Raw genomic sequence first — 26,236 nt, 5'->3', positions numbered from 1 at the left:
TTACCGTCAATGTAAAGTGTTCTTGTGTAAGGCATCTCATTCACCTGCTTGCTGGATCAAGTCATCTTCATTCTTGGCTGTGTAAGATTGAGGCTGAAGTGTTCACCCGATTCATCTGCATTCTTGAAAGGTGAAGGTGCACTGTAGAAGGGTAGATGTGCAAATGCCTGGAGAAGGGGAACAGTTCTGTACTCACTGTCATTCGGCAGGGTTTTCATTCCATGAGCCCATTCTCAGAGTTTGTGCGCTTTCCTTTCTGCCTTGTGCTTTGCAGACTCTCTGAGTGTACCTCTGCTAAGCTCATCAATAAATGTGTGCACCTTCCCACCTCAATGTGCTGGAGATCTGCCCATCGTTGCCACATTATTGTCCTGGCACTTGAGGGTACAACATTGAGCGTTTCCCACCTTGTGGTTGTCTGTATTGCAGCCACAAGAGTCATGTCACAATGTACAAGTGCATCACTGGGCATATGTTTGTCTTAGCTTGCCCTCACCTAAACACTTGCCGGGGTCAGTGATGATCAATTCAAGTGGTAATGTGTTGCATTCAATGGAGACTTTGAAAATGTTCTGGATGCACATGTGTTAGCTTGCTGGGGAGATCATGCTGAGCAATGGGCTTGGAGTGAAGATGTAAAGAACACGATGTGTGTTCTTTCTAATCAGCAAGGTGTCACCTTGAAGGCTCGATGTGTGATAACACTTTTGACATCACAAGGGCTAGGGCTGGCCATTAGGGGAGACTGTTTATGTGAAAGAGGAGGGATTTGAATGTATGGCAGGCATGCTTGTGAACCTGGTCATCCTGAGATGCTGCACCCACATCGAAAGGCCTGGCTAAATGCAGGTCTGCATCCCTAACTGAGAGTGCTGATAATGAATGTGATGAATATGAATATGAGACAGAGGACTGAGTGATCACAAAATACAGTAACGCCTGTGTAATGTCCTCAGCTGCCTTGGCACAAGTGCCAACTATTAGTATCACCATCGAGGTTTCACAGACTGTGTTGTTCTGTGGTAGGAGATGAATATCCTTGAGGACCTTTGACAGACTGAAGGCATACTGCTATGAGTCCATTGATCTCTGTGGAAGAGTGCCTGCCTCTTGTAGGCTGATGTCACGACTGGATCCTGGAACAATGCTTGGAGACAGCATCTTCTGATGTATGATGCTGGTACACCCTCCTCTAAGCAATATCACATGCTCCTGAAGCTTCATTCTTCAAAGGATCAGGACAATGGCGAGCCTAATGTGTAACTACCCACTCACAGATTAAGGTAGATGGTTGAAATAAGAGGGATGGAAATGTTAGTGTTCATGTTGACCCATGATGGAGGGAACTTGTACCAGAAGAAACTCAAAACTACTCGTTTCTCCTTATGGAATCTGGTGGCTATGAAGGCCTCACATGAATACCTGCCTCATCTGGCCAGTGCTATGGCCTCTTCCCCTGTAGCATCCTCTTACTCAACCTCATTGCCCTCATCCTTTTTGATGCCCTCCTCATCGGAGGAGGTGTGCAACTCCTCCATGTGTGCATCTGGCAAGTCCTCCCCCCTTTGCAGTGCCAGGTTGTGTAGGGTGCAGCAAGCCACAATAATGCGTGAGACCCTCTGTGGACTGTACTGGAGTGCTCCACTATGTCAAGGCATTGGAATCATATCTTCAAGATGGCAATGCTCTGCTCTACCAATGTTCATGTGGCGGAACGAGCATCGTTGTACCTTCTCTCATCTGGACTTTGTTGTCACCGCAAGGGCATCATCAGCTATGTTCTTTGTGGCACCCTTTGTCATTGATGAACCAACCTTGGATCCTGAGTTGTCCCTCAAGGATGTCCGGGATCTGTGATCTACTCAAAATGTATGATTTGTGACATCTTCCTAGGTATCTTGTTTCTTGTGGTCACAGTCCAGCTGCACATTGAGCGAGTCCTTTCTGGTTTATGTATGGCAGTTTATGTTGCCAAGGAGCTTTTATAACCACACAAGTGCAGTTTTATAACCACATGACCTGCACTTGTTGGAATCCGGAAATCTCAGCAAAGCCCAGTGCTGTGACATCCTGGTTAGCTTGATCTCTGTTGAGGTCAATTTAATTTTGGCTCTCGGCAAAAAAGGACGTCTGTTACATCCGGTGTGCATTTGTGGGTGGAAGCTTGAGAGAAGGGGAAGTGGTGGTGTAGTGGTATTGTCACTTGACTGTTGCTCCAGATACCCAGGGTAATGCTCTGGGGACCTGGGTGGTAAAATTTGAATTCAATACAAATAAAAAAATCTGAAATTAAAATTCTGATGATGACCATGAAGCAATTGTCATAAAAATCCATCTGGTTTACTAATGTCCCTTTAGGAAAGGAAATCTGGTATCATTACCCAGTCTGGCCTACATGTGACACAGCAATGTGGTTGACTCTGAAATGGCCTGGTCACTCATTTTTCAAGGCAATGGGTAATAAATGCTAGCCCAGCTAGTGATGCCCACATCCCATGAATGAATAAAAAAAAAGATCCAGCAGAGGTCCCCACTGGAGTGCTGGAGAGAACCACTTGCACAGAGTTAAGAGCAGTGGTGACCTTCAGGGCCACTGGCAATGGATGTCCTCCCAGTCCTTGTGGTGTCAGCTCAGGGAGAATGTGGCAGATGTGAGCCACCAGATCCCTGGACATTTAGAGGTGTTGGATGACACTGTCCCTTGCTCATCTGCAGAAAAGATGTGCATCCTTGGTCTTGAGAGCTGTCTATGCACAACATCTCTTTGAGCCTCATCTTCTGCTTCTGGAGGGGGCCCTGCTGCCCCTTCCTCATGAGGGTGAACTCCTCCCTTTGGTGAGCCTGGTGCCGCCATTGCAATCTTCTCCTCCCCCTCCTTCCTGTGTGTGACTATGCAGGCAGCAATAAATCCAGCCTCCATATTCCTGAAGGTCTCTCCTCTGCAGCATCAAGGAGAAAAAGACATGAGTGAGTATGAGCCTCCAAAGATCCTATTTCTGTCAAGTACTACCAAGGGACTGTCGGTTTAAGGTTTTGGTTCCAGTGTCAGCACCTAACCACCACTGAAATCCTGGCCAATGCAAGGTACGTTTCAAGGAGCTCCTCCCCGCCCCTTTACGTGACCAACTGTTATGAGTTGGTTTGGCCAGGCACTTGGATGTGCTGCTTTCGGGCCAGGTGCTGGGAGCCTCATTCACTGCACTCTAAGACTACACATTTTGGAATATAGATAACAGCTAATGTTTAGTGAGGACCTGAGATTATTTGATGGTGCGGGGGAGCTAAGGCTTCTTACTTGTGAACCTGCCAGAGCCAAAATTCTGAGCTCTTGCTTTTAACATGCATCTGCAGCTTGACCAGTCCCCTAATTGCTCTAGACATCTTTATCACTCTGGTGAATGTGTCCTATGCCCAACCTTCTTCAGCTGCTTCATCAACTACCTTCTTTCTATCTAAGGTCAGAAGTGAGGATGTTTGCTGATGATTGCAAAATGTTCAGCACAATGCGCGACTCCTCAGATACTGAAGCAGTCCGTGTCCAAATGCAGCAAGACCTGGACAATATCCAGGCTTGGGCTGACAAGTAACAAATGACATTGGCACCATGCAAGTGCTGGACAATGACCATCTCCAATAAGACAGAATCTAACCATTGCCCCTTGACATTCAATGGCATTACCATTGTGAATCCCCCACTATCAACAACCTGGGAGTTACCATTGACCAGAAACTGAACTGGACTAGCCATATAAATACTGTGGCTACAAGAACAGGTCAGAAGTTAGGATTCATGCAATGAGTAACTCACCTCCTGACTCCCCAAAGCCTATCCACCATCTACAAGGCACAATTCAGGAGTGTGATGGAATACTCTCCACTTGCCTGGATGAGTACAGCTCCTACAACACTCAAGAAGCTTGACACCATCCAGGACAAAGCAGCCCATTTACTGGCACCCCATCCACAAACATTCACTCCCTCCACTACCACCGAACAGTGGCTGCAATGTGTACCATCTACAAGGTGCACTGCAGAAACTCACCTAAGCTCCTTAGCACCTTCCGGACCACGACCACTACCATCTAGAAGGACAGGAAACAGCCATTGGGAGTTCCACCACCTAGAAGTTCCCCTGCAAGCCACTCACCATCCTGACTTGGAAATATATTGTCATTCCTTCACTGTCACTGGGTCAAAATCCTGGAACTCCCTCTGTAACAGGACTAGTGGTATACCTACACCACACGGACTGCAGCGGTTCAAGAAGGCAGCTCACTACCACCTCCTCAAAGACAATTAAGCATGGGCAATAAGTACTGACCTAGACAGTGATGTCCACATTCCATAAATGAATTTTTTAAAAAAATTCCACGCTTGGAACAAAGGGTTAATACAAAGCGATCAATTAGTGGCTGAATTCAGGATTAGTGTCGCATGAACGCGCTTCATTGCTTCACTCTGCTGATTCCCTGCATTGTCATTGAAAGGCTCCTAACATGTCTCAGCTGTGCATCTCTCCTCATTTGGGAATACACAGATCAATTGGGTGCCCCTTTAAGCAGCCCCCAGTGCAGTGCACCACTCCTTCAAAGGGCCTTCAGAGCACTCGCCAGCAGCATTTTCCCTCACTTTAATTTTGTTCTGTGCCACTGCTTCAGATTGCAAGATGCTGGTGCTGAGGTCTTACTACCAGACCAGCTTGGACCCTCCCTGTGTGACTGTGGAAATCCCATCCATCGCCCTGGAGAAGCATAATGCTCAGGTTTCCCTCCCTTCCTCCAATAACTCTTAAGCCTCGCCCTCCAATCCTTGATCCCATTGTGATTGTGCTGGATATCCCTGTGTTGCCCCGAAACATTTGAAGTGAATGTACCAATGCCGCATGTGGACCTTACCCCTCGCAATCTTGAGACCTATTGCACAGTGAAATATAGAGAAACCACATACTCCCCATGAGACCTTTGAATGGCTCTACACTATCATTTCCCCATCTACAGGCTGCCGATGCCTCCCCTGATTGTGAGTGTGCCATCCCAGCACAGTATCATGCCAGAAACCCCCCAGACCAACGTGCCTGATGTCACCACCATGCACCATGGTGCACAATATGCTGGGCGTGACTGACACTGGACTGATGTGCCCTCGCCCTCCCTGGACGGGACAAGGACAGTCTTTGCAAGGTCAGCAATGTAAACTGAAGCTCTTCTTCGCTCCGTGATCCTCCCATTCTGGTCCCAAGTCACTTATGACCCTTTGTAGGAGACTCTTCCCCATTCTGCAGTGAGGATGCTTCCACCCCACATTCCCCTAGTCATGAGTCTGAGTGTGGCCTTCGCTGCACCCAGTCTTCCTCTCCCCACTTGATTCCTTGCCCTGCAGCCCTCCCTTTGACTCTGCCCAGTTTCCCCCACCCCCACTGAGCCCTTGCCCTGCAGCACATTACAAGCCTGTTGCTGCTGCCTTCTCACTGCTGTGGTAGGTAAAGCCCTGTCTGTGAAAGCCCCCTGAAAGCGAAGTGATGCTACCTGCCAAGCATGGCGCTGAGTCCAAGGTGCCATGAGCGCTGTGCTATGCAAGGTCGGCAAACAAAGCTCAAAGTCACCAGCGAAGTGCAGGTCTCCAGGTGCATGTCGCTTATCCGGTTGTGAAACATGTCGGTCTAATTAGATACTGACATGCCCTGTTGGTCCAATATGGGGGGGGTGGGGGGTTAGTGATTCTAGTGAGCAGCCATTAAATTGAGCATTCATTGTATTCAAATATATTAATATGACGTTCCCAACATGGCGTGGCGGGAAATACTCACGCCCACTGAAATCTGGAGCAGACAATCGCAACCTGTTTCCCCTCCGACATAAAGTTGGTCTTTTCGCTCTGGAGACATATTCCACTCCCACCTGTAGTGGGCGGGAATGGAAAATCCCAGCCTTACTTTATACTTGAACTAAAGAGGTCTGTTGTACTCGCGGGTACAACTGATGTGTGATCAGTCAGTCTGGTTCACTCAGGTAACCTGAAGAGAAGATTTGTCACTGGAATTCTTCCCACCGAGTTTCACATAATCCTGAAATCCCTACCAGATAGGAAGGTCCTGCCTGAAAAGTTGTGGGAAACTTTTTAGTGCTATGCACTGGAAACTTAAGCAGTTTTAGCTGGTTAAACTCAAGTACCCTTGGGGTATTGGTTCTGTCAAACTGCACTAAAGCTCCTCAGACACATATATAAATGGTCTGTTTTTATAGGGAGAGAAGTTATTAGAGAAGCAGAAAATTTATATGTATATATTTTCAGTAACTTGTTATGAACACATTTGTCTTGAACTCCTCATAATATTTTATTAGAGCATTTAACACATTTAAAGTCGCAAAGAGAGAAATTTCAGGTGAATAAGTGTTTGTACCTATTATTCCATATTCCATAGCAGAATGCAAGGTTATAATCTAAATGTGCCAAAGCATAACAGATTTGGCATAGCTGGATTAACATATACTATGTTTCTGTATTTAACTGTGAGCTGTTTGGAAAGCTGCCTGTGTCAGTCACACTTATGTTACTAAATGTATTTGCCTGTGTTATTGACCAAGGAACTTAAAACACCCTACAGCTGTTATCTATTGTCCAGCATAGAAGCTTTAATTAGTTCAGATGATATCACTCAGTCACTAAAATACAATATATTCTAGTAAAACCTAATGCATTTCAGTAATTTGTAATACGTATGTTATGTTCAATATTTAATGTTGTTGTTCAGGCACAACAGGTCAGTTGGTGAAGGCGTAGGCAAATTATGTTCATATTCTGATCTCATAAGAGGAACAATTGGCTTCAGTGCCTCCAGGCTAGAAAGAGGGGAAAAAAATCAATCAAGGTTCATGCTCCCAATCACTACCCATTGGCCTTTATTGAAGTTGCAGACAGGGTTAGCCTCAGTTTTGATGCTCTTCACCTTGAATTTATTATATAATGATTTTTATAATAATAAACAAAATTGGAGTGATCAAAAATTGTAATCATTGGTAAGCCATGTGTAATTAGTCAGCAATATGTACAATCTGTGAAACAGGACAAATTTTTGAGTAATGCAATGAGTTTGTAAAATCACATTTTGTGGCAATCATTTCTCAGCTTTGAGGTCCAAATAGCTCGTAAGAGCATAAGAAAGCATAGCAGTGGTGAGTTGGCTCATCAGATCTGCTTCTCCCTTGGGCCATATTCAATATAAATATCCCTTGATTGCCAAAGCAATAAAGCAAAGACCATGAATATTTATCCATTTTACATTCCATTATAAATTCAGGATGCATTCACTTATTTGATCAGATCAGTTCACCACTGTGAGTTCTAGACTGTACTACCATCTTTAGTTGAGAATATTCAGTTTTTTATCTGAAACATTTAACTGAAAAAAGGACATTCCTGAACAGTAACACGAACAACCATCTTCGTGTTCCTTACATCATTACATTCAGGACAGGGATCAATGTTGTTAACTTTGCGCAGATCTCACACTCTCTGTGTTTTTGTCATATTTTTCTTTTATGTCTCTTTACTTTTAGCATCTCCTCTTTTAATAATTACATTTTCCTGTTATAGTCGCATTCCTCCTATGGAAGGATTGACTTTAACAATTTTTTATAGCTCAGTCGAATCTTCCTTCCTGTCACATGCGCCTTGGTGTCCTTCTGTTCTCTCTGTTCCCTATATTTATTCTCTGCACTATCCCACTGGCCCTGCTCCTGGAGATACTTTTATTTCCATCTTGTCATTTCACCTTGATCTTTCTCTGTTCCTGCTTTGCCTGTCTCCAATGTTTCCCTGTTTTTCAACTGGCTTTAGAATCTCACATATTATCTTCCAGTAGGCTTTCCAGAAAAATGGGGAATGGTAGCCTTGTGGTCATGTTACTAGGCTAGTAATCAAAAAGCATGAATTCAAATCCCACCACAGGAGCTATGGAATTTAAATGCAATCAATTTTACAAAATCTGGAATAAAAAGCTCATATTAGTAAAGGTGATATGTAATTGCAGGTGACTGTTGTTAAAACCCATTCGATTCACTAATACCCTTTAGGGAAGGAATTATGCTGTCCTCATTGAGTCTGGCCTACATGTGACTCTACTTGGACCAGGCTTATCCAACACACGGCCCACAGGCCACATCAAAGCCCCTCTATGCGCCCCCGGAGCCAGTTTTCAAAATTCCGGTCAAACAAGTGAGTTTCAATGGGATATTTTGCACAGAGCTGCTCCTCCAATCGGAGACCGTTTCTGTCCCACATTTGATGCTGATAGGCTCAAGTGAGTGTCAGGCCCAGGGAGGGCAAGATCACATCAGGCCCAGGGAGGGTGAGATTGCGCGGGCCCAGGGAAGGTGAAGATTTGGGGGCCCGGAGAGTTGACGATGCCGTGGTGAGTTTGTGGGAATGTGTGATAGTGAATGACTGAGTGTGTGTGTGGAGGGGAGTGTGAGAGACTGAGTGAAGAGTGTGAGTGAATGCAGGACACTGAGTGAGTATAGGGGGGTGAGTGTGAGACACTGAGTGACTGTGTGTGTGGGGCGGGGGCGAGTGCAAGAGACTGAGTGAGTATGTGGGAGTGAGAGTGAGTGACTGAGTATGTAGAGGAGTGTGTGAGAGACTGAGTGTGTGGGGGTGAATGTGAGGCACTGAGTCAGTGTGTGGCTGGTGAATGCCAGAGACTGAGTGAGTGGTGGTGAGTGCAAGACAGAGTGAGTGAGTGGGGGCTGAGTGCGAGACACTGAGTGAGTGAGTGGGGGCTGAGTGCAAGACACTGGGCGGGGCTGAATGCAAGACACTGAGTGAGTGTGGGTGAGTGCGAGACACTGAGTGAGAGAGTGGGGGCTGAGTGCAAGACACTGAGTGAGTGGGTGGGGCTGAGTGCGAGACATTGGGTGGGGCTGAATGCAAGACATTGAGTGAGTGTGGGTGAGTGCGAGACACTGAGTGAGTGTGGGTGTAAGTACAAGAGACTCACTGAGTGTGCGGGTGAGTGCGAGACAGTGACTATATTGTGTGTGGCGGGGGAGTGTGAGAGACTGAGTGACTGCGTGTGGCAGGGGGAGTGTGAGAGACTGAGTGACTGTGTGTGGCAGGGGGTGGAGTGCGAGTTTGCCTTATGCCCAGTCTCAGATTTCACACTCACTCTCACCACCACACGCCAACACATATACACGCAGCCACTCACAGTGGGTGAGGGTGAGTGAGCGAGCTCCCTGAGACTGGAGTGAGCCGGACACACACATCCTGACCCTCTCACACTCTGGTCATTTTTATTAATTACTCTTTTTTAATTTAACAATTTATTGCTATGATATTGCTGTACTTTTGCTCAGCAATCGTTTCTTTACTTAAGACCTCAACTTTTTAAAAAAAAAATTGAGTTTATTGTTGTGCCAAACGTCATCTTTCGGAAATTTGATGATCGGCCCCTTGAGTGAGAAAAATGCGCAAATGTGGCCTCTCCCCCGCACCAAGTGAAAAGGTTCGACAAGCCTGATCTAAACTCACAGAAATTTTGGTTCTGCAATGGTCCAGCAAGCCACCCAGTTGTATTCAAGAAGACAGCTCATTGTCACCTTCTCAAGGGGACATACAAATGTGCAATAAATGATGCCCATAACACCACATCCTGTGAATGAATATAAAAGTAACTGGATAACAAAAGTAAATGAAAAAAAAAGTATTATAGAAGCGTTGTGGCATTTTAAGTATTTCATTATAAACGAAATGAACAAGATGAGTACTGAAGTATCTTTCTAGAACTTCATGTACCAAAGTTAGTAATGGGATCAGTCCTAATAAGTTAGTTGGCCATTGGACAACAAGGATTTCCAAATCAGCCAGGGAGTAATGGCTAAAAACATTGCGAAATTCTTCAAAAATAACTTTTTTAAACCCTGAATTTTCATGGAGTCCCCCAATATCATGCCAGTCAAAACATTTTTCCAGGGGTTCCAATTTCCAGCTGTAGGACTCCTGCAGAAATGCCAGGTATAGATATGGGACAGTATTTTCAGGTTGTCGGTCAGGCGTGGCGGGTGGCCGCCTGTTATTGGCCCCCGACCACGATTTCATGATTTCATGTTGGCTCGCCAATTAATGGCCAATTAACGGCCAGCCAGCGTCAAAGGCGCGTTTGAAATGCTCAGCGCTGCCGGGGTGGGGGTGGGAGGAGGGCGAGCGCTGAAGGCAGTGCGGGCGCGGGGGAGCACACAATAAAAGCTCCCTAAAGGCAGAGAGCTGCCTCAGGATGCCGAAGAATTTTAACATCAAAAATAAAGATTTTGAAAATCAGCAAAAAATGTCCCCATGTAGGACTTGCTCACAGGAACATAAACATAATAAAAATTATGTCAAAACATTTCTATCTTTTAAAAAAAAAAATTCATTTACGGGACGTGGGCTTCGCTGGATGGGCCAGCATTTATTGCCCATCCCTAGTTACCCTTGAGAAGGTGCTGGTGAGCTTCCTTCTTGAACTGCTGTAGTCAATGTGGTGTACGTATACCTACTGTGCTGTTAGGAAGGGAGTTCGAGGATTTTGACCCAGCGACAGTGAAGGGATGGTGATATATTTCCAAGTCAGGATGGTGAGTGACTTGGAGGGGAACTTCCAGGTGGTGGTGTTCCCATGTGTCTGCTGCCCTTGTCCTTCTAGATGGTAGTGGTCGTGGGGATTTTTTTATTTGTTCATGGATGTGGGCATTGCTGGCTAGGCCAGCATTTATTGCCAATCCCTAATTGCCCTGTTCAAGCACATTGCTATGGGTCTGCAGTCACATGTAGGCCCAATCAGGTAAGAGCAGCTAATCTCCTTCCCTACAGGACATTAGTGAACCAGATGGGATTTTACGACAATCAACAATGGTTTTGTGGTCATCAGCAGACTTTTAATTCCAGATTTTTATTGAATTCAAATTTCACCATCTGGCATGGTGGGATTCGAACCCAGGTCCCCGGAGAATTACCCTGGGTCTTCTGGAATACTAGATGCTGTCGAAGGAGCATTGACGGATTCCTGCAGTGCAACTTGTAGATGGTGCACACTGCTGCTACCGTGCGTTAGTGGTGGAGGGAGTGAATGTTTGTGGATGTGGTGCTAATCAAGCAGGCTGCTTTGTCTTAGATGGTGTCGTGTTTCTTGAGTGCTGTGGGAGCTGCACTCATCCAGGCAAGTGGAGAGTATTCCACTACACTCCTGACTTGTGCCTTGTAGATGGTGGACAGGCTTTGGGGAGTCAGGAGATGAGTTACTCGTCACACGATTCCTAGCCTCTGACCTGCTCTTGTAGCCACAGTATTTATATGGCTAGTCCAGTTCAGTTTCTGGTCAATGGTAACCCCCAGGATGTTGATATTGGGGGATTCAGTGATGGTACTGCCATTGAAATTCAAGGGGTGATGGTTAGATTATCTCTTGTTGAAGATGGTCATTGCCTAACACTTGTGTAGCGGGAATGTTACTTGTCACTTGTCAACCCAAGCCTGGATATTGTCCAGGTCTTGCTGCATTTGGACATGGACTGCTTCAGTATCTGAGGAGTTGCAAATGGTGCTGAACATTGTGCAATCATCAGCGAACGTCCCCACTTCTGACCTTATGATGGAAGGAAGATCATTGATGAAGCAGCTGAAGATGGTTGGGCTGAGGACATTACCCTGAGGAACTCCTGCACTGATGTTCTGGAACTGAGATGGCATGGTAGATGGTGAGAAAATGATTCCCCTAGCTGGGGAATCTAGAACGTGGGGCCACAGCCTTAGAAAAAGGGGTTGGCCACTTAGGACTGAGATGAGGAAAAAATTTTTTACTCAAAGGGTTGGGAATCTATGGAATTCTGTACCCCCGGGAACTGTGAATGCTCAGTCTTTGAGCGTATCCAAGGTGGAAGTTGATAGATTTTTGGATAATAAGAAGAGAATTAAGGGATATGGGTGTAGTGCAGGCAGTGTGCACATCCTCAAAATTTCTCACTGCACTAATACTGACACATTTCCTTCTTTCTTACAGGGCAAGCTCACACACAATAACAGGCATGGACAGCCACATGAAGAGGGCTACTCTTCATCCATGTGCTGTCCACATTTGGCTAAGGACCTTGGCAGCAGGAGTCGTGTCAGGAGCATGGCAACTGGCAAGGCTGGTGAACAAGTCCTGCAGGGTTTTGAACCATCTTCCTCTCCTTCCCCACTCACTTAGATTTAACCTTTATGCATTATGCATGACAAATTGCTGCTGCATTGTCCCTGCCTTGTTCCACGCAGTCTTCAGTGAGCAGAAGAAGAGGGCAGTATTGCCCTAAAGGAAGTATCACCCACTGTTAAGCTTCCTGACACTAGTTCAGAGAATGGCATTGCACCTAGCTCAGAGAGTAGGCTAGAGGGATCTGCACATGGAGATACACCTAGCACTAGTGTGTAGGAGCAAGAGACGGCATAGAACAGCCCAGCATTAAATCCCATGGGAACACTAGAATAACCAAGCACATCGGACAATCACTAGGGATTTACACAAGGGTAATTTGTAGTTGGGTATCAATCTTGAAACCATTTGGCAAATGAAGAATGGAGTCTTTTGAAGTACTGAAGTAAAATAGTCAGTTTTGCTCATCAATGTCTTGTTCACCCAGAACCATTGTTACTGCATGTCTTTTATTGTATTGGCTGTCCAGGCAGGTGCCTGGGTTCCTTATAGGAACCATTAGGCAATTGCTGAGGGGTTGGCTCTTGTTCCCCAGCAATCAGTCTGCCACTAATGGTCTGGTTGAAACAGAGAGAATATTGAGGATGGGCAAAGTAAAAAAGCATCATGACTACTGTTAGAAGTTTAGGCACAGCCCTGGTTGACTCTCCGCCTGTGCTCATAAATAAGTTGAACATTGAGCGAATGGAAACCCTTCCTACTGAAACATAGAGGTGGTTTGTGATGGGGAGCACAAACAGTTATTTATGCACATTCAGCCTATAGTGCCCTGCCCTTGGAGGAATTCTGCAATATGGGCAAATCCCAGTGCAATTCCTTCCTGTTTGTTGGGGAAGGTAATGAACTATTGCCACAAACATTGCATCAGTGACCTGCAGTATCACTGAGTTAACAGCAAACTAACTGCTGTTGCTGCTGTCCTCAGATACAATATGGATAAAACCAGTGACAGACAAACTGAGAGTCAAAGTAGCTTTAACAACCACAGGCAGTGTAATGCAATGCATGCCCTGCCGTTGGCTTCCAATTCTAACTCCAAAAAGTGGGGCAGGTCTGTGATGTTACTCGGTTGAAATGCAGCCACCTTACACTTAACTCATCTGTGAGGTTCAGGTGTGATACTCCGTTCCTGAAACCCAGCTATTATAATGCCTCCTGTGCCCTTAACTCCTCTACGCTTTTCTTACAGGCTATGTAGATCTTTCCTGCCTTTCTGGCTGCTGCCCCTTCTCTTGTTTTTTTTCCACAGAATCACAGAAATGTACGGTGTAGAAGGAGGCCATTTGGCCCCATCATGTCTGCACAGGCTCTCTGAGCATTTTAACTTAGTGCCAATCTCCTGCCTTTTCCTCATTACCCTGTGCATTGTTTCTATTTAAATAATCATCCAATGCCTTCCTGAATGCCTCATTTGAACCTGCCTCCATCACACTTCCACTATCTACTTTGTCCAGGCCCCCTCATTATTTTGAAAACTTCTATCAAGTCTCCTCTTAGCCTTCTCCTCTCCAAGGAAATCAGTCCCAACTTCTCCAATCTTTCCTCACAACTGAAGTGTCTTATCGCTGAAATCATTCTCGTAAACCTCTTCTGCTCTCTCTCCAATGCATTCACATCCTTCCTATAATGTGGCACCCAGAACTGTACACAATACTCCAGCTGAGGTCTAACCAGTGTTTTATATAAATTCATCATAACCTCCCTGCTCTTACACTCTATGCCCCTATTGGTGAAGCCTGGAATACTGTATGCTTTAGAAACAGCTCTCCCTACCTGTCCTGCCACCTTTAATGACTTATGTACATAAACACCCAGGTCTCTCTGCTCCTGCAACCCTTTAGAATAATATCCTTTATTTTATAGTTCTCTCCATGTTCTTTGTACCATTGGGCAGGATTCTTAGCTCAACACAAAAACAAAAATAAAAATACCTGGAAAAACTCAGCAGGTTTGACAGCATCTGCGGAGAGGAACAGTTTCGAGTCCATATGACTCTTCAACAGAACTAAGGAAAAATAGAAGAGAGGTGAAATATAAACTGGTTTAAGGGTGGGGGGTGGGACAGGTAGAGCTGGATAGAGGGCCAATGATAGGTGGAGATAGGTGAACAAGGCAAAAGAGAGAGGCAGAAATCCTGTCGGAGAGAAGAGCAATTCTTCTTCAAGGTAGGTAATCCTTGAAGAGAAGAGGCAGTCAATTAAACAGTCAATAAAAGCAAAAAACTGCGGATGTTGGAAATCCAAAACAAAAACAAAAATAAAAATACCTAGAAAAACTCAGCAGGTCTGACAGCACCTGCGGAGAGGAATACGGTTAACATTTCAAGTCTGTATGACTCTTCATCAGAACTAAGGAAAAATAGAAGAGTTTCACCTCTCTTCTATTTTTCCTTAGTTCTGTTGAAGAGTCATACGGACTTGAAACGTTCACTGTATTCCTCTCCACAGATGCTGTCAGACTTGCCGAGTTTTTCCAGATATTTTTATTTTTGTTTTTGTTTTGGGTTTCCAGCATCCGCAGTTTTTTGCTTTTATCTTAGGATTTTTAGCTCGGTCGGTGGCCGCGCGCCTGACCCGACCGAGCATGAAATGACACGCGATGATGTCAGCCGAGCATGCTGACATCAACAGGCAGTTGCACTATACTTCAGTCGCTGACAATTAAAAAGCCTATTAAGGCCATTAAGTCAGCAATTGTGCTGAATTTTCCACTGCCCGTTCAACCTAACAGTTGATGGGCAGGTGAAAAGGCCAAGCGGCCTTTGCATTTTTTTGGAAACCTCATCCCTGGACAGGAGGAGGTTTCCAAAATCAAATACAAATTAAATAAAAACTTTAATTTTTAATTAAAAACATATCCCTGCTCATGTGACAGAGTCACATGAAGGGACATGTTTCATTAATATTTTGTGCTGTTTAATAATTTTTTCAATATATTCCTCATCTCCTTGAAGCAGCTCTGTGCCTCAGAGAGATTATTCTGCGCTCTTTTGCGTGCATGCATGAATTGCATGCATGCCTTGCTTGCCCTCCTCCCTGCTGCTCGCCTATCATGCTGGCCGGGCCTTAATTGGCCCGCCCAGGTAAAATCGTGGAGCGCTGCCAATCACAGGCAGTGGTCAGCTTCCCAACCGCCCCCACCCGCCCTAGGTGATCCCGCACGCTAAGTGCAAAATTCTGCCTAAAGCACATCACCTCACTCTTTTCCACATTGAACTTCACCGGCCTCCTATCTGCCCCTCCATCAACGTGTCAATGTCCTTTTGAAGTTCTACACTGTCCTCCTCACAGTTTACAATTCTCCCAAGTTTTGTGTCATTTGCAAACTTCAAAATTGTCCCCTGCGCACCAAGATCGAGATCAATTATATATATCAGGAAAAGCAAAGGTCCCAATACCAACCCTTGGGAAACTCCACCACAAACCTGCTTCCAGCCCAAAAAATACCCATTAGCCATTACTGTCTGTTTTCTATCCCTCAGCCAATTTTGTAACCATATTGCTACTGTCCCTTTTATTCCATGACCTATAACTTTCCTCACAAGTCTGTTGTGTGGCACTGTATCAAAAGCCTTTTGAAAGTCCATATACACCCATCTTTGTTACCTCTTCAAAAAACACCAGCAAATTAGTTAGACACAATTTTCTTTTAACAAATCCATGCTGATGCTTCCGAATCAATCCAAATTTTTCCATGTGACTATTAATTCTATCCCGAATAATTGTTTCTAGAATTTTCCCCACCACCAAAGTTAAACTGACTGGTCTGTAATTGCATGGCAGATCTTTACAACCTTTTTTGAACAAGGGCGTAACATTCTCCAGTCCTCCGGCACCTCCCCTGAATCCAAGGAACATTGAAAGATTATTGCCAGTGCCTCTGCAATTTCCACCCTCGCTTCCTTCAATATTCTTGGATGCATCTCATCCAGTCTCGGTGCCTTATCAACTAAGTACTGACAGCTTATCCAATATCTCCTCTTTTTCAATTTTAAACACTTCTAGTGGCTGAGTTTCCTCCTCTGTCACCATAGCCTGGGCAGCATCTACCTCATAGGTAAAGACAGATGCAAAGTATTAATTTAACACCTCAGCCATGCCTCTTGCCTCTATGTGTAAAGCCCCTTTTTGGTCCCTAATTGGCCCTACTCCTCCTTTTACCACTCTTCTACTATTGATGTGCTTATAGAATACTTTGGGATTTCCTTTTATGTTAGCTGCCAGTCTTTTTTCATAATCCCTCTTTGTTCATCGATGTGGGTGTCTCTGGCTAGGCCAGCATTTGACTGATGTCTCCAGTGTTCAATAAAAGTAAGCATCATTTAAATATGATGGAAATATCTTGTGTTTGAATCAGTCCCCTTTTGTTAAATTGGTCTCCGTGCCACTGTAACATCAATTTCTTAACCCACACAGCAAACCATGCCATGAAAAATTGGCAAACAGCTTTTGCAAGTAGCATTTCCAGGGATTCTCACCTCGATAGTTAGTCTCCAGTTAGTCATTTTGGACCAGGTTTTGTCAAGTGTTTTTGCAATACCTTTGCAGAGTGAGTTAGTGACGAACAAGTGCTGTTTCACATTTTTGCTTGTTCTCAGTTGCTGAACATGGGAATGCTGCTTAGCTTAACATTGAGGCTCCAAAAATAGCACGAGTCAGGCCATTTCCTAATGTTGCATTCCTGAATTCTGAACGTTGTGGCACTCCCACGAGAGTTTGGTTTCCCTGTGTCAGGGCCAGGCAGGAGTTGGGCCCATCACTTCCTGAAGCAGACTGACATGGCAATGGCGGTGTGTGGGTGGTGAGGTAGGTTGGTTAGAAGGCCTGCCTCAGTTTGCTGGGACATCAACCTTGTCATGTACATGGTTGTTAAGTATCCTAGCCATCAAGACCTCTCCCCCTCAACCAACCCCCCTGCCCCCTCCACAACTCCTCATATCCACCATACCCCTTCATATGCCCCATGCCCCTTCAATGACCCCTCATATTCCCTCCTTAACTCCATGCCCCCTCCAGCCCCATACTGCTTCCATAACCTTTTCATTACCCCACGTCCCTCCAATATCCTTTCCATTAGCCCTATGCTCCTTTCATGCTCCCCATACATCCTCCATAACTACTCTCCTTGCATCCACAATGTACAGATCCAATGAACCATTGGAAAGTCTGGCAAGTCTTTGAAAGGCTCTTGAAACTGACAGAATAAGAAAAGAGGCTTTCAAAATCACCTTTGAAAAAGAACTGCTCATCTTCCAATCTCATAAAAGTGTCAATCAACCTCATCCATTCATAGTAGCAATGGATAAAACTTTAATCCAAACAAAGAAGCATTGAAAAACTACATGAAAGAAAGAATAACTATATTTTATTGTCATAAAGCTGTCAATCAAATACAAAGCTAGTACTCCCCTTCAAACTGTGTAAACAAACCCTGCTGAGCTAAGCCTATTAGCCATTATTTGTCCTCAGCCAAGAATTCATAATGAGGACATCTGTTCAAACTATTTCTGTTGATACAGTTGCCAGATGGCCTTATTATAAATGCTTGCCTGAGCTCCAAGGCTGACTAATGGACTCAGCTCTGTCGGCAATGTTGACACAATTTGAAGGAAATTTCACTTCTGGCATTGATTGCCATGGTTAGCTGGTTCCAATGCTTTTTGAGAGCTTATTTGAAGGGCCTTCTGGCCTCCTGAATAGGTAGCATATGCCTCTCTTCCTCTGACTCGAACAAGACCTCAAGAACAGCAACAGAAAACCACTCTGTACCATGTATTGCCATTATTGTGTTTCCTAGATCAGAATCAGCTGTAGAATGAGTTCTAGCAACAATGTATTTCCCTTTTAAGAGGTGAAGGCTGGCTTCAACAGAGGTATGCAGCCAATTAAAAGTGCAGCTCACATTGGCTGCATGCTACAATCAAACTCAATAACAGCCATCACAAACTGATGTGCTGTCTGCATCTGCAGCAACAGGTGTGGGTTAATCCCACATTGCGATTCCCAGCTTTTCCAGGAGCTATTGAATTTTATCCTGCATTTCGACCAAAGCTGCCCCACCCACAAAACTATCCATGAGCCCACAATGAGGATGGTGTTTCCACTGATTTTGGCTGTTCAATGATGATCTTCAAAGTGGGTTGATTGTTTTTAGGTGCGCAGGCACTATCAGGCACATTTTAAAAGTTTTCACATATAAAAATATAATAATTTACTCAGAAACTGACTACTGAACACCAGTGAAACAACTGGCTGGTTTAGTATTCTATTTCTAAGTCATTTTCAGTGATTCAAGTTGCTCACAGGTGCAAGATTAGACACTTAGTAAAAACATTTATTTTTTTCTGATATGCCCATTTTTAGTTGTATTAATGAACTGTTGCAGTTTACTACTCTTAAATATATCAAAGAATATTTTTATTGCAAAGAAAAATAAATGATTATATTCTATTACACTGCGCTAGTTCAAGCTTTTATATTTATTATTATGCCAATGAATTTTAGCAGAAAGTAGGGGCTGAATTTTACGCTGGCAGGATTTTATGGTCCCACTGAAGCCAATGTGCTTTTGAATGGCCTGCCCCATTTTACAGCCCCGCCCCCATCCTGATAGGGCCATGAATTTCCGCCCTTAAGCTGCAACCTAACCATCACAACTTCAAGCACACTTTGCAACTAATTACCTGATCATGCCCAAAGCATGATCTCCAAAACATTTTACTGATCTTCTATCTAACTGGCTCCCATCATACATTATAAAGGAGGAACTTTCACAATGCCAATTTTCATTTCCTAGAAACTGCCACTATTGCCTATGGAACCATTTCTCATCATTGCATATTCCCAATGGAAAGCTGCATTCAAAGAAAGTGTGAACCAGAGAAAAAATTATCTCCGTTCCCTAGCTTCATGCTGGGAGCACAGAATCTCAAAGTTAGCTTGTTTTCTAGGTTTGATGGCACATTAACTAGTGTAGATGGGAAGCAGAAAGTGGCAAAGGGACATCAATAGATTAAGTGAGTGGTAGATTGAGTTCGGTAAGGGCAAGTATGAGGTCATCTACTTTGGATCCTGGAAGTATAGATCAAACTGTTTTATAAATAATGGAAAGTTAGGAACTGTGGAGGGGGCAGGGAAATTAGGGATCCATGTAAAGTGGTTGTTAAAAATTAATGGTTAGTGATAAAATATACTATAAAAGGCTAATGGAACGTTAGCCTTTATCTCAAGTGAACTGGAATGCAAAGGGATTCGATTTATGCTACATTTATATAAAACTCCGGTTAGACCAAATTTGGAGTACTGCATTCAGTTCAGGGCATCAGCCCTCAGGAGGGATGTATCTATTGGCAGTGGAGCAGGTGAACCACAGATTCGTCAGAATGATAACTTGGTTTTAAGGATTAAATTGTGAGGACAGGTTGCATCAACTAGAGGTTATTCTATTGCCTATTAAAGATTAAGGTTGACCTAAGTTATTTAAGATGATTAAAGGATTTGATTGAGCAGATAGAGATAAATCATTTCCTCTGGTGGGGAAGTCCAGCATGAGGGGCATAATATTAAAATTAAAGCTCGACCATTCAGGTCAATGTCAAGTAGCACGTCTTCACACAAAGAGTAGTAGAAATCTGGAACTCTCCCCTAAAAAGCTGTTGAGATTAAATCAATTGAAAATTTCAAAACTGAGATCGATAGATCACCCCGCCCACCCCCCCGCCCCCCCCCCCCCCCCCACCCCGCTCTCAATCATTTAACTATCCTGTCACTATCTATACGTTTATAAAATACTTTTGCATTCCCTTTATATTATCTGCTAATTTTTCTCATAAGATATGTGCTTATTAAACAAATTAAGTCACAATTTCTTCCTTAGTTGTATAATATAAGGCCCTGCCTTGGAATTATTGGCAGGAATTCATTCATCTTACAGGTCACAAGAATACAGAATAAGTGATATTGGGAGTATAACACCATAATATGAAAGAAATCTCTTTCAGAAGCTAAGGTTCAGAGGCAGTGTCAGTGGATGGAAGCTCAACTTTATATTTGACTCAGATCTCATACTTGGGTGTTACGCTTGGTTCAAAAGCAAACTGCTGCAGATGCTGGAATTCTGAAATAAAAACAGGAAATGCTGGAAATACTTAGCAGGTTTTGCAGTATCTTTGCAGACAGAAACAGAGTTAATGGGCGGAATTTTGAGGCCTTCCAAGGACCGGACAAGAGGCGGGTAGGGTCTGAAATTACCAGTGCCAGCCGGCGTACTGATTTTCTGATCCCAGCCCTGGCACTGGCCATTTTTGTTAAGGCAGGTTTGGGACTGGCAGGGCTGCCCGCCCCATGAGGTGGATAGCCAATTAGGTTTGTTAGGAGCCTCGTTAAGCAAAGTTAAATGATGCCGACTGTGGATTTTCCAGTCAACCTCCAGTTTCCCGACATGACAGGGGTACATGGAGTATACACCCATATCCAGATGGGCCCAGAGTTCCTCCCTACTTGCCTGGGCACAGGTGTAGCCACATGTCATCCTGTAAAGGGACTTCCTCTGCAGTGGAGACATGATTGTTTTTTCTGTTTTTTATTTAAAACTTATGGAGTTGCTGAGGGGGTGCTTCTGTGTTAAAATGTCTCATGAGTTACTTACCTTCCATTGCATCCTGCTGCTCCTCTCAAGCTGGAAGGCTTCTATTTGGCCCTCCAACATTGAGAGCCCGCCACTGACTCTTGATTGGACAGGGAACACATCTCCCTTCCAAGTAAGGAGGTGTTTCCATGAAAGTCCCAAAGAGTGACTGTTACCTTCCATGGGCAGGCTTGGGACTCAGAAACAGTCCCAACTGCTGTTTCTCGCCCCAATGTGAAAATCCAGCCCAATATTTTAGGTCATTAACTTTCATCATAACTGGAAGAAAAGGGGCAGTGGAAACCCAGATAGAAGGTCATTGACCATCACTTTTAACATTGGTGACCAAATGGGAACACAAATAAAAGAGTGTCTAAGTATGTTTAATATTAGGGTGCAATGTAACTTCAGGCAATAAATCTGCTTTGGCTGATATCATATACTCAACTCCAAAACTGAAGTTCATCTCTGTTTTCACTAATAATCTAATAAGATGCAAAAGCAACATTTGATTTGCCTGTCAATTTGGTAGACTTGGTTGCATTCAGAAAGACCTGAGCTTTCAAACTCAGGCAACTTAACCATATACACTTTCTAAAGGCATTTCCGATTGTGCTAGAAATGGCAGCCAAAGGGAATTTACATGAACACATTGTCATTGATGTTCTACTCAGCATCCAAATATGTGCCTTTACCATTTATAATTGGAAGGATGAAATCTACAGGCTGTCAGATTCCAGAAGACACCTAAATAGAAAATAGTACAAGTAACGTATAAACATGGCAGTCTGAGAAACGGCTGGTAGGTATTGCACATTATTCTTACTGCTGTGCTTTCTTTTTAATTTTAGGTTATGGTCATATCTCTCCTTTAACAGTAGGAGGAAAAATTGCCTGCATGTTCTACGCAACATTTGGCATCCCCATTATGCTATTAGTCATCACAGATGTTGGAGACAAACTGGCAGCTTTACTTTCCAAAGTTTACAATCACATAAGGAAGCGGACAAGAAATAATCTTACTCCACCACCCTCAGCAACCCCCTCAAGATGGTCTTCATTCAAACAGAGCTTCTCAAAATCAGAAGTAAAACCCACAAGGTCTATTTCCTTTAAAGGTGGTTCACATGTGATCATAACACCAATGAGCATAAGAAACGTGTTGAACACTCAGTCTTCAGTTAAAAAGAAATCCGAACTATTGAGAAAAACCGAAATATTTGAAAAATTAATTGTTCAGGAAAACTTTAATCAGAAGCCTTTCCAATTTTGCAAAAGAGATCGAAGTAAGTCATGTCCCCAGCTGGATCTAAAGCCAGTTGAAGATGACCATTTTTTTCCAAGACTGGGACAAGAACTTGAAAAATTTGATGTGCCTATCATCATTATCATAGGTGTTATTATTGCTTACCTTCTTTTTGGTGCAGGTATACTTTCAATTTGGGAAAAGTGGAAATATCTTGATTCCTTTTATTTCTATTTTATCACAATTACCACCATTGGCTTTGGAGACTTTGTCCCTGAGCATCCTAATTTTTTCATGATAATGTCTATTTTAATTATTACTGGTATGGCAATCATGTCTATGGCATTTAAGTTAACCCAAAACAGGATAGCCTGTTGCTACCAAGAAGTAAGTATATGGATGAATGGTGGGAAGAAGAAGAAGTTTAAAATCATTTGAAGTCCAAGGCAAGCAATTACTCTGTGTTGTGAGGGATAATAAAATTGAGTTCCATTAATTATTTTGAATTGCTTATAAGGTTAAATAATGGTTGACTAAACCTGTACAATTTAGGGTTGGAGTGTTGAACAAACATGTATCAGCAAGATATACCAGTAGGATGTATCAATGTGTACATTAAGTTAAAAAAAGTATTTAAGATTATGGAGTTAAACAAAGTTTCTTACTATTAATGTACGTTAGCAAAGAAACCTCAGTGAAATGAGATCTCCTTATAAATAAATGGATATTGCAAACATGTTTTTATTATAATTGTTATTTTTATTATGGTATCAAATTTGCACTTTCTTGTCAACAGCTATGAATTATGTTTTGTAATTTATGCATTATGTATGACAATCTTGTGTGTAGTAATTTAATGGAGATGTCCAGAATAACAAGTCAAATGTTTACCTTTTAAAGAAATCAATTCTTGGGGTATGGATGTCACTAGCAATGCTCCAAAATTGATTGTCCATCCCTTAGTTCTCTTCAGGAGGTGGTGGTGAGCTGCCTTCTTGAATGGGTGCAATCTATGTGAAGTGAAGTTGGAATTGCTTCAGGCAGGTTCAGGAGAGGGAAGATCCTGAGTTCCCCTGAGAAGACCAATCTAGCACTTCCAATAGTGTCTTAAGCAAATGCTGTCACCTTAAATAGAAAATAATGCTCACTTGATCTTCAGGGGTCCAGATGCCAATCTCCAATCAGGATCCAAAGGTATGGCCCATTACCACCATTTTCCGTGAGGCACACCTGGTGAGATCAGGTACACCTGTGTTAATACTATGCTGAATCCTCACTAAAGACAAAGACATTTGAAACTCTTAATCTAGGGAGACTCCCTTTACATAATGTCCTTGTAAAGATAGGTAGAGGTTCCTACACGGGCATACAAGAAACACTGCCCTAACATTGGGACACAGAATACCCATCTCCTTGCCAAGTTTGTAACTATTCTTCCAAAGCCCCACTGAATATAAGGTGGGAGTTTATTGGAATGATTGGGATCCTTATTTCTTGTGAAGGAGTTGAAGAAGCTGCCAGCAAGCTAAAACAAAACAAAAATGCTTCACTTTTGCATCCTTATCACTGAGAACATATCCTACAATGAACCAGTGCATCTACATATCAGCACAAACTGTAAACTATGTAATATAACGGTATTTTGTCAATTCAGGCTAATGAAGCAAATCCTTGAAGCAATGGGAACAGCATACGCTGTCCTGACAATGGGAGATTTCCACAAGTGGGCTAGGCACAACAAAAGCCTCAGCAAGATGACCTAAAAACTCAGCCATTTTGCAGGTGCTGAACAACCTCTTAAATCTCCAATATAGTGGGAAGAAAATGCACAACTACTGTGTCCACCACCTGTCATATTGGTAAAGGCCAAATAATCAGCATGCAGTACCCACACCTGAGACAGGCATTAGACACTTGGCATATATATGCAAGTTAGGGGCCAAACCATCCACTGCAAGATTTGCTTTGCCCTGAGGCAGTTTGCAGCAGTTGCACTCAAGAAAACCAGGCCACCATGCAGCCTAACTGGTGATCCTTAAGCGACCACCAGTGGCCGCAACCAACAAGGTTAGTTTTAAACATATCTTACCTGAATGTGGAGTTAAGAGGAGCAGGAGATCTCCTCCAACCTGACAAAGGATGTGGCTTGCTGCCACTCCAGCAACTGGCTTGTTTTACACATAATTTATGAATTCTCAATAGAGAATTTCAATGTATTTCACAATGTTCTTCGTAATATAGATAATAATAAAACATGCTCACTCTGCCAGCACTGATGCCCACTGAAAGAGGTGCAGAATTGGCTGTAATATTTCATCAGCTTGTTGTTACTGCATTGTCTTGAATCCAGCAAGTAGATGTCCTCATTTCCCTTCCATCAATGCAGTTTGCTAAACCTCTCCCAAGGATAGCCTGGTGCCTATGGAAAGCAAGACATCATTCATGAAGAATGGGTTATTGCACAATTTCATGCTTCACTAACATAAAGAGAAATAAACTGCAATTGCTGGAAATTACACACAGTTGCATGGAATATACAGAACAGAAACAGCTCTATTTGGCCTAACCAGTCCATGGTGGCACTCAGCTATCACTCAAGCCTTCTCTCATTCTTCCTTATCTAAGCATCAGCATAACCCTCTATTTCTTTTTCCCTCAAGCCTTTATCTAGCTTCCCCTTAAATTAATCTCTATTATTCACCTCAAATACTGCCTCTGGTAGCAAGTTCCAAATTCGCAGCACTCTCTGGCCAGGATTTTACAGCCCTGCCGCAGTATGTCTCCCCTCAGCAGATGCAGCAAGCATTTAAATCTCCATTCAGTTTGGTGGAACCATAACATCCCGCCAGGCGGGAGTGGCCATAAAATCCTGGCCTCTGGGTAAAAAAGTCTCTTCCGATTTTCGTATTTGATTTCTTGGTGACAATCGTATAATGATGACCTCTAATTTTGCCCTTGCCCACAAGTGGAAGTACATTTTCTGTGCCTATTCTCTTTCATAATTGTGAAATAAGAAGATAAAATGCTGAAAATACACATCATCTGGAAAAAGATAGGTCAAAGAGACGTAACATATGATAAATACATCATACTTTGGAGGAACAGGTGATTTTGGACCTATGGTTCCCAGATTTTGCACCATTGGGATTTCTTTGTCTCATGTCTGGGCCTGTTGTAGATGATTTGATAGAGATTGCTTGCCAAGGTTAATCAATAACTCCAGCACGATTGTATCTTGTGACTACCAAGACAGTAAAAAGTAAACTAGGTGGGTTTTGGTCTTTATCGTCAAGCAATCCCAATGCCAATGTTTTAAGTGTAAATCTTTAGCTGAATTGGAAACTGTACAATTTTTTTGTCACAACATTTCCTGACCTGTTGAGAACTGGTGGTGACAAGATATTGCTTTGGGCTAATAATACAAAATTCCCATTAAAAAGTATAGGGTATCCAATTTTTCTCTTTTGGGTGATCATTTTGTTACATACCATAGAACTGCTGAGTGATAGATGAAGTTTCAATTAATATTTCTTGGTAGTTAGGCTTAGGATAACCAGTAAAATGGGTGCAGCATTGAGAAGAAATAATTCCAAACCTCCAGCCTTATAACCTCAAGCAGGAGGAATGAGTAAAGTACAAAATATAAGCACAAATAGAAAGGGGCCATCTTTGACTTCCACCTAAAACTGATGGGAACTCAGCAGAGTGGCTAGACAGCCTGCCTATTGGTGCCAGCATGGGACTTATTAACATGTGCCAATTCATGTGCCACCATCTCCAACAGGAGAGAATTTACTCACTGCCACTTGACAATTAAACAATATTACTATTGCAGAATCCTCCATCAACCTCTTAGGAACTCATAATTGATCAGAAACTAAACTGCACTAGTCACAGAAATATGAAGGCTGCAAGAGCTGGTTGGAGCTTGGGTGAGTAATTCCCCTCCTGACTTCTCAAAGCCTTTCTACTATCTGCAGAGCACAGTTCAGGAGTGTAATGAATACCTCTGAATTGCATAGATGAGTGCAGCTCCAACAACATTCAAAGACTCCGGCCCCATCCACCACCTTAAATATTCAGTTATTCTGCCACTGGTACACAGTGACTGCAAAATATGCACCATCTACAAGACGCACTGC

The 26,236-nt window shown here is 43.3% G+C and overlaps 1 protein-coding gene across 1 annotated transcript in view; it reads left to right on the top strand.

Annotated features, from left to right (window-relative positions):
• The window catches only part of kcnk18 (potassium channel, subfamily K, member 18), a 28,583-nt gene extending 6,051 nt beyond the window's left edge, over positions 1 to 22,532 (top strand). The window contains exon 3 of the mRNA XM_041209276.1: positions 21,700 to 22,532. Within this exon, the coding sequence (XP_041065210.1) occupies positions 21,700 to 22,532 (833 nt within the window). The remainder of the gene's footprint in view (positions 1 to 21,699) is intronic.
• Positions 22,533 to 26,236: the final 3,704 nt, after the last annotated feature.

This window comes from Carcharodon carcharias, chromosome 17 (genome assembly GCF_017639515.1).
Source record: "Carcharodon carcharias isolate sCarCar2 chromosome 17, sCarCar2.pri, whole genome shotgun sequence".
Lineage (NCBI taxonomy): Eukaryota > Metazoa > Chordata > Chondrichthyes > Lamniformes > Lamnidae > Carcharodon > Carcharodon carcharias.
This window is presented reverse-complemented; position numbering and strand designations above follow the sequence as displayed.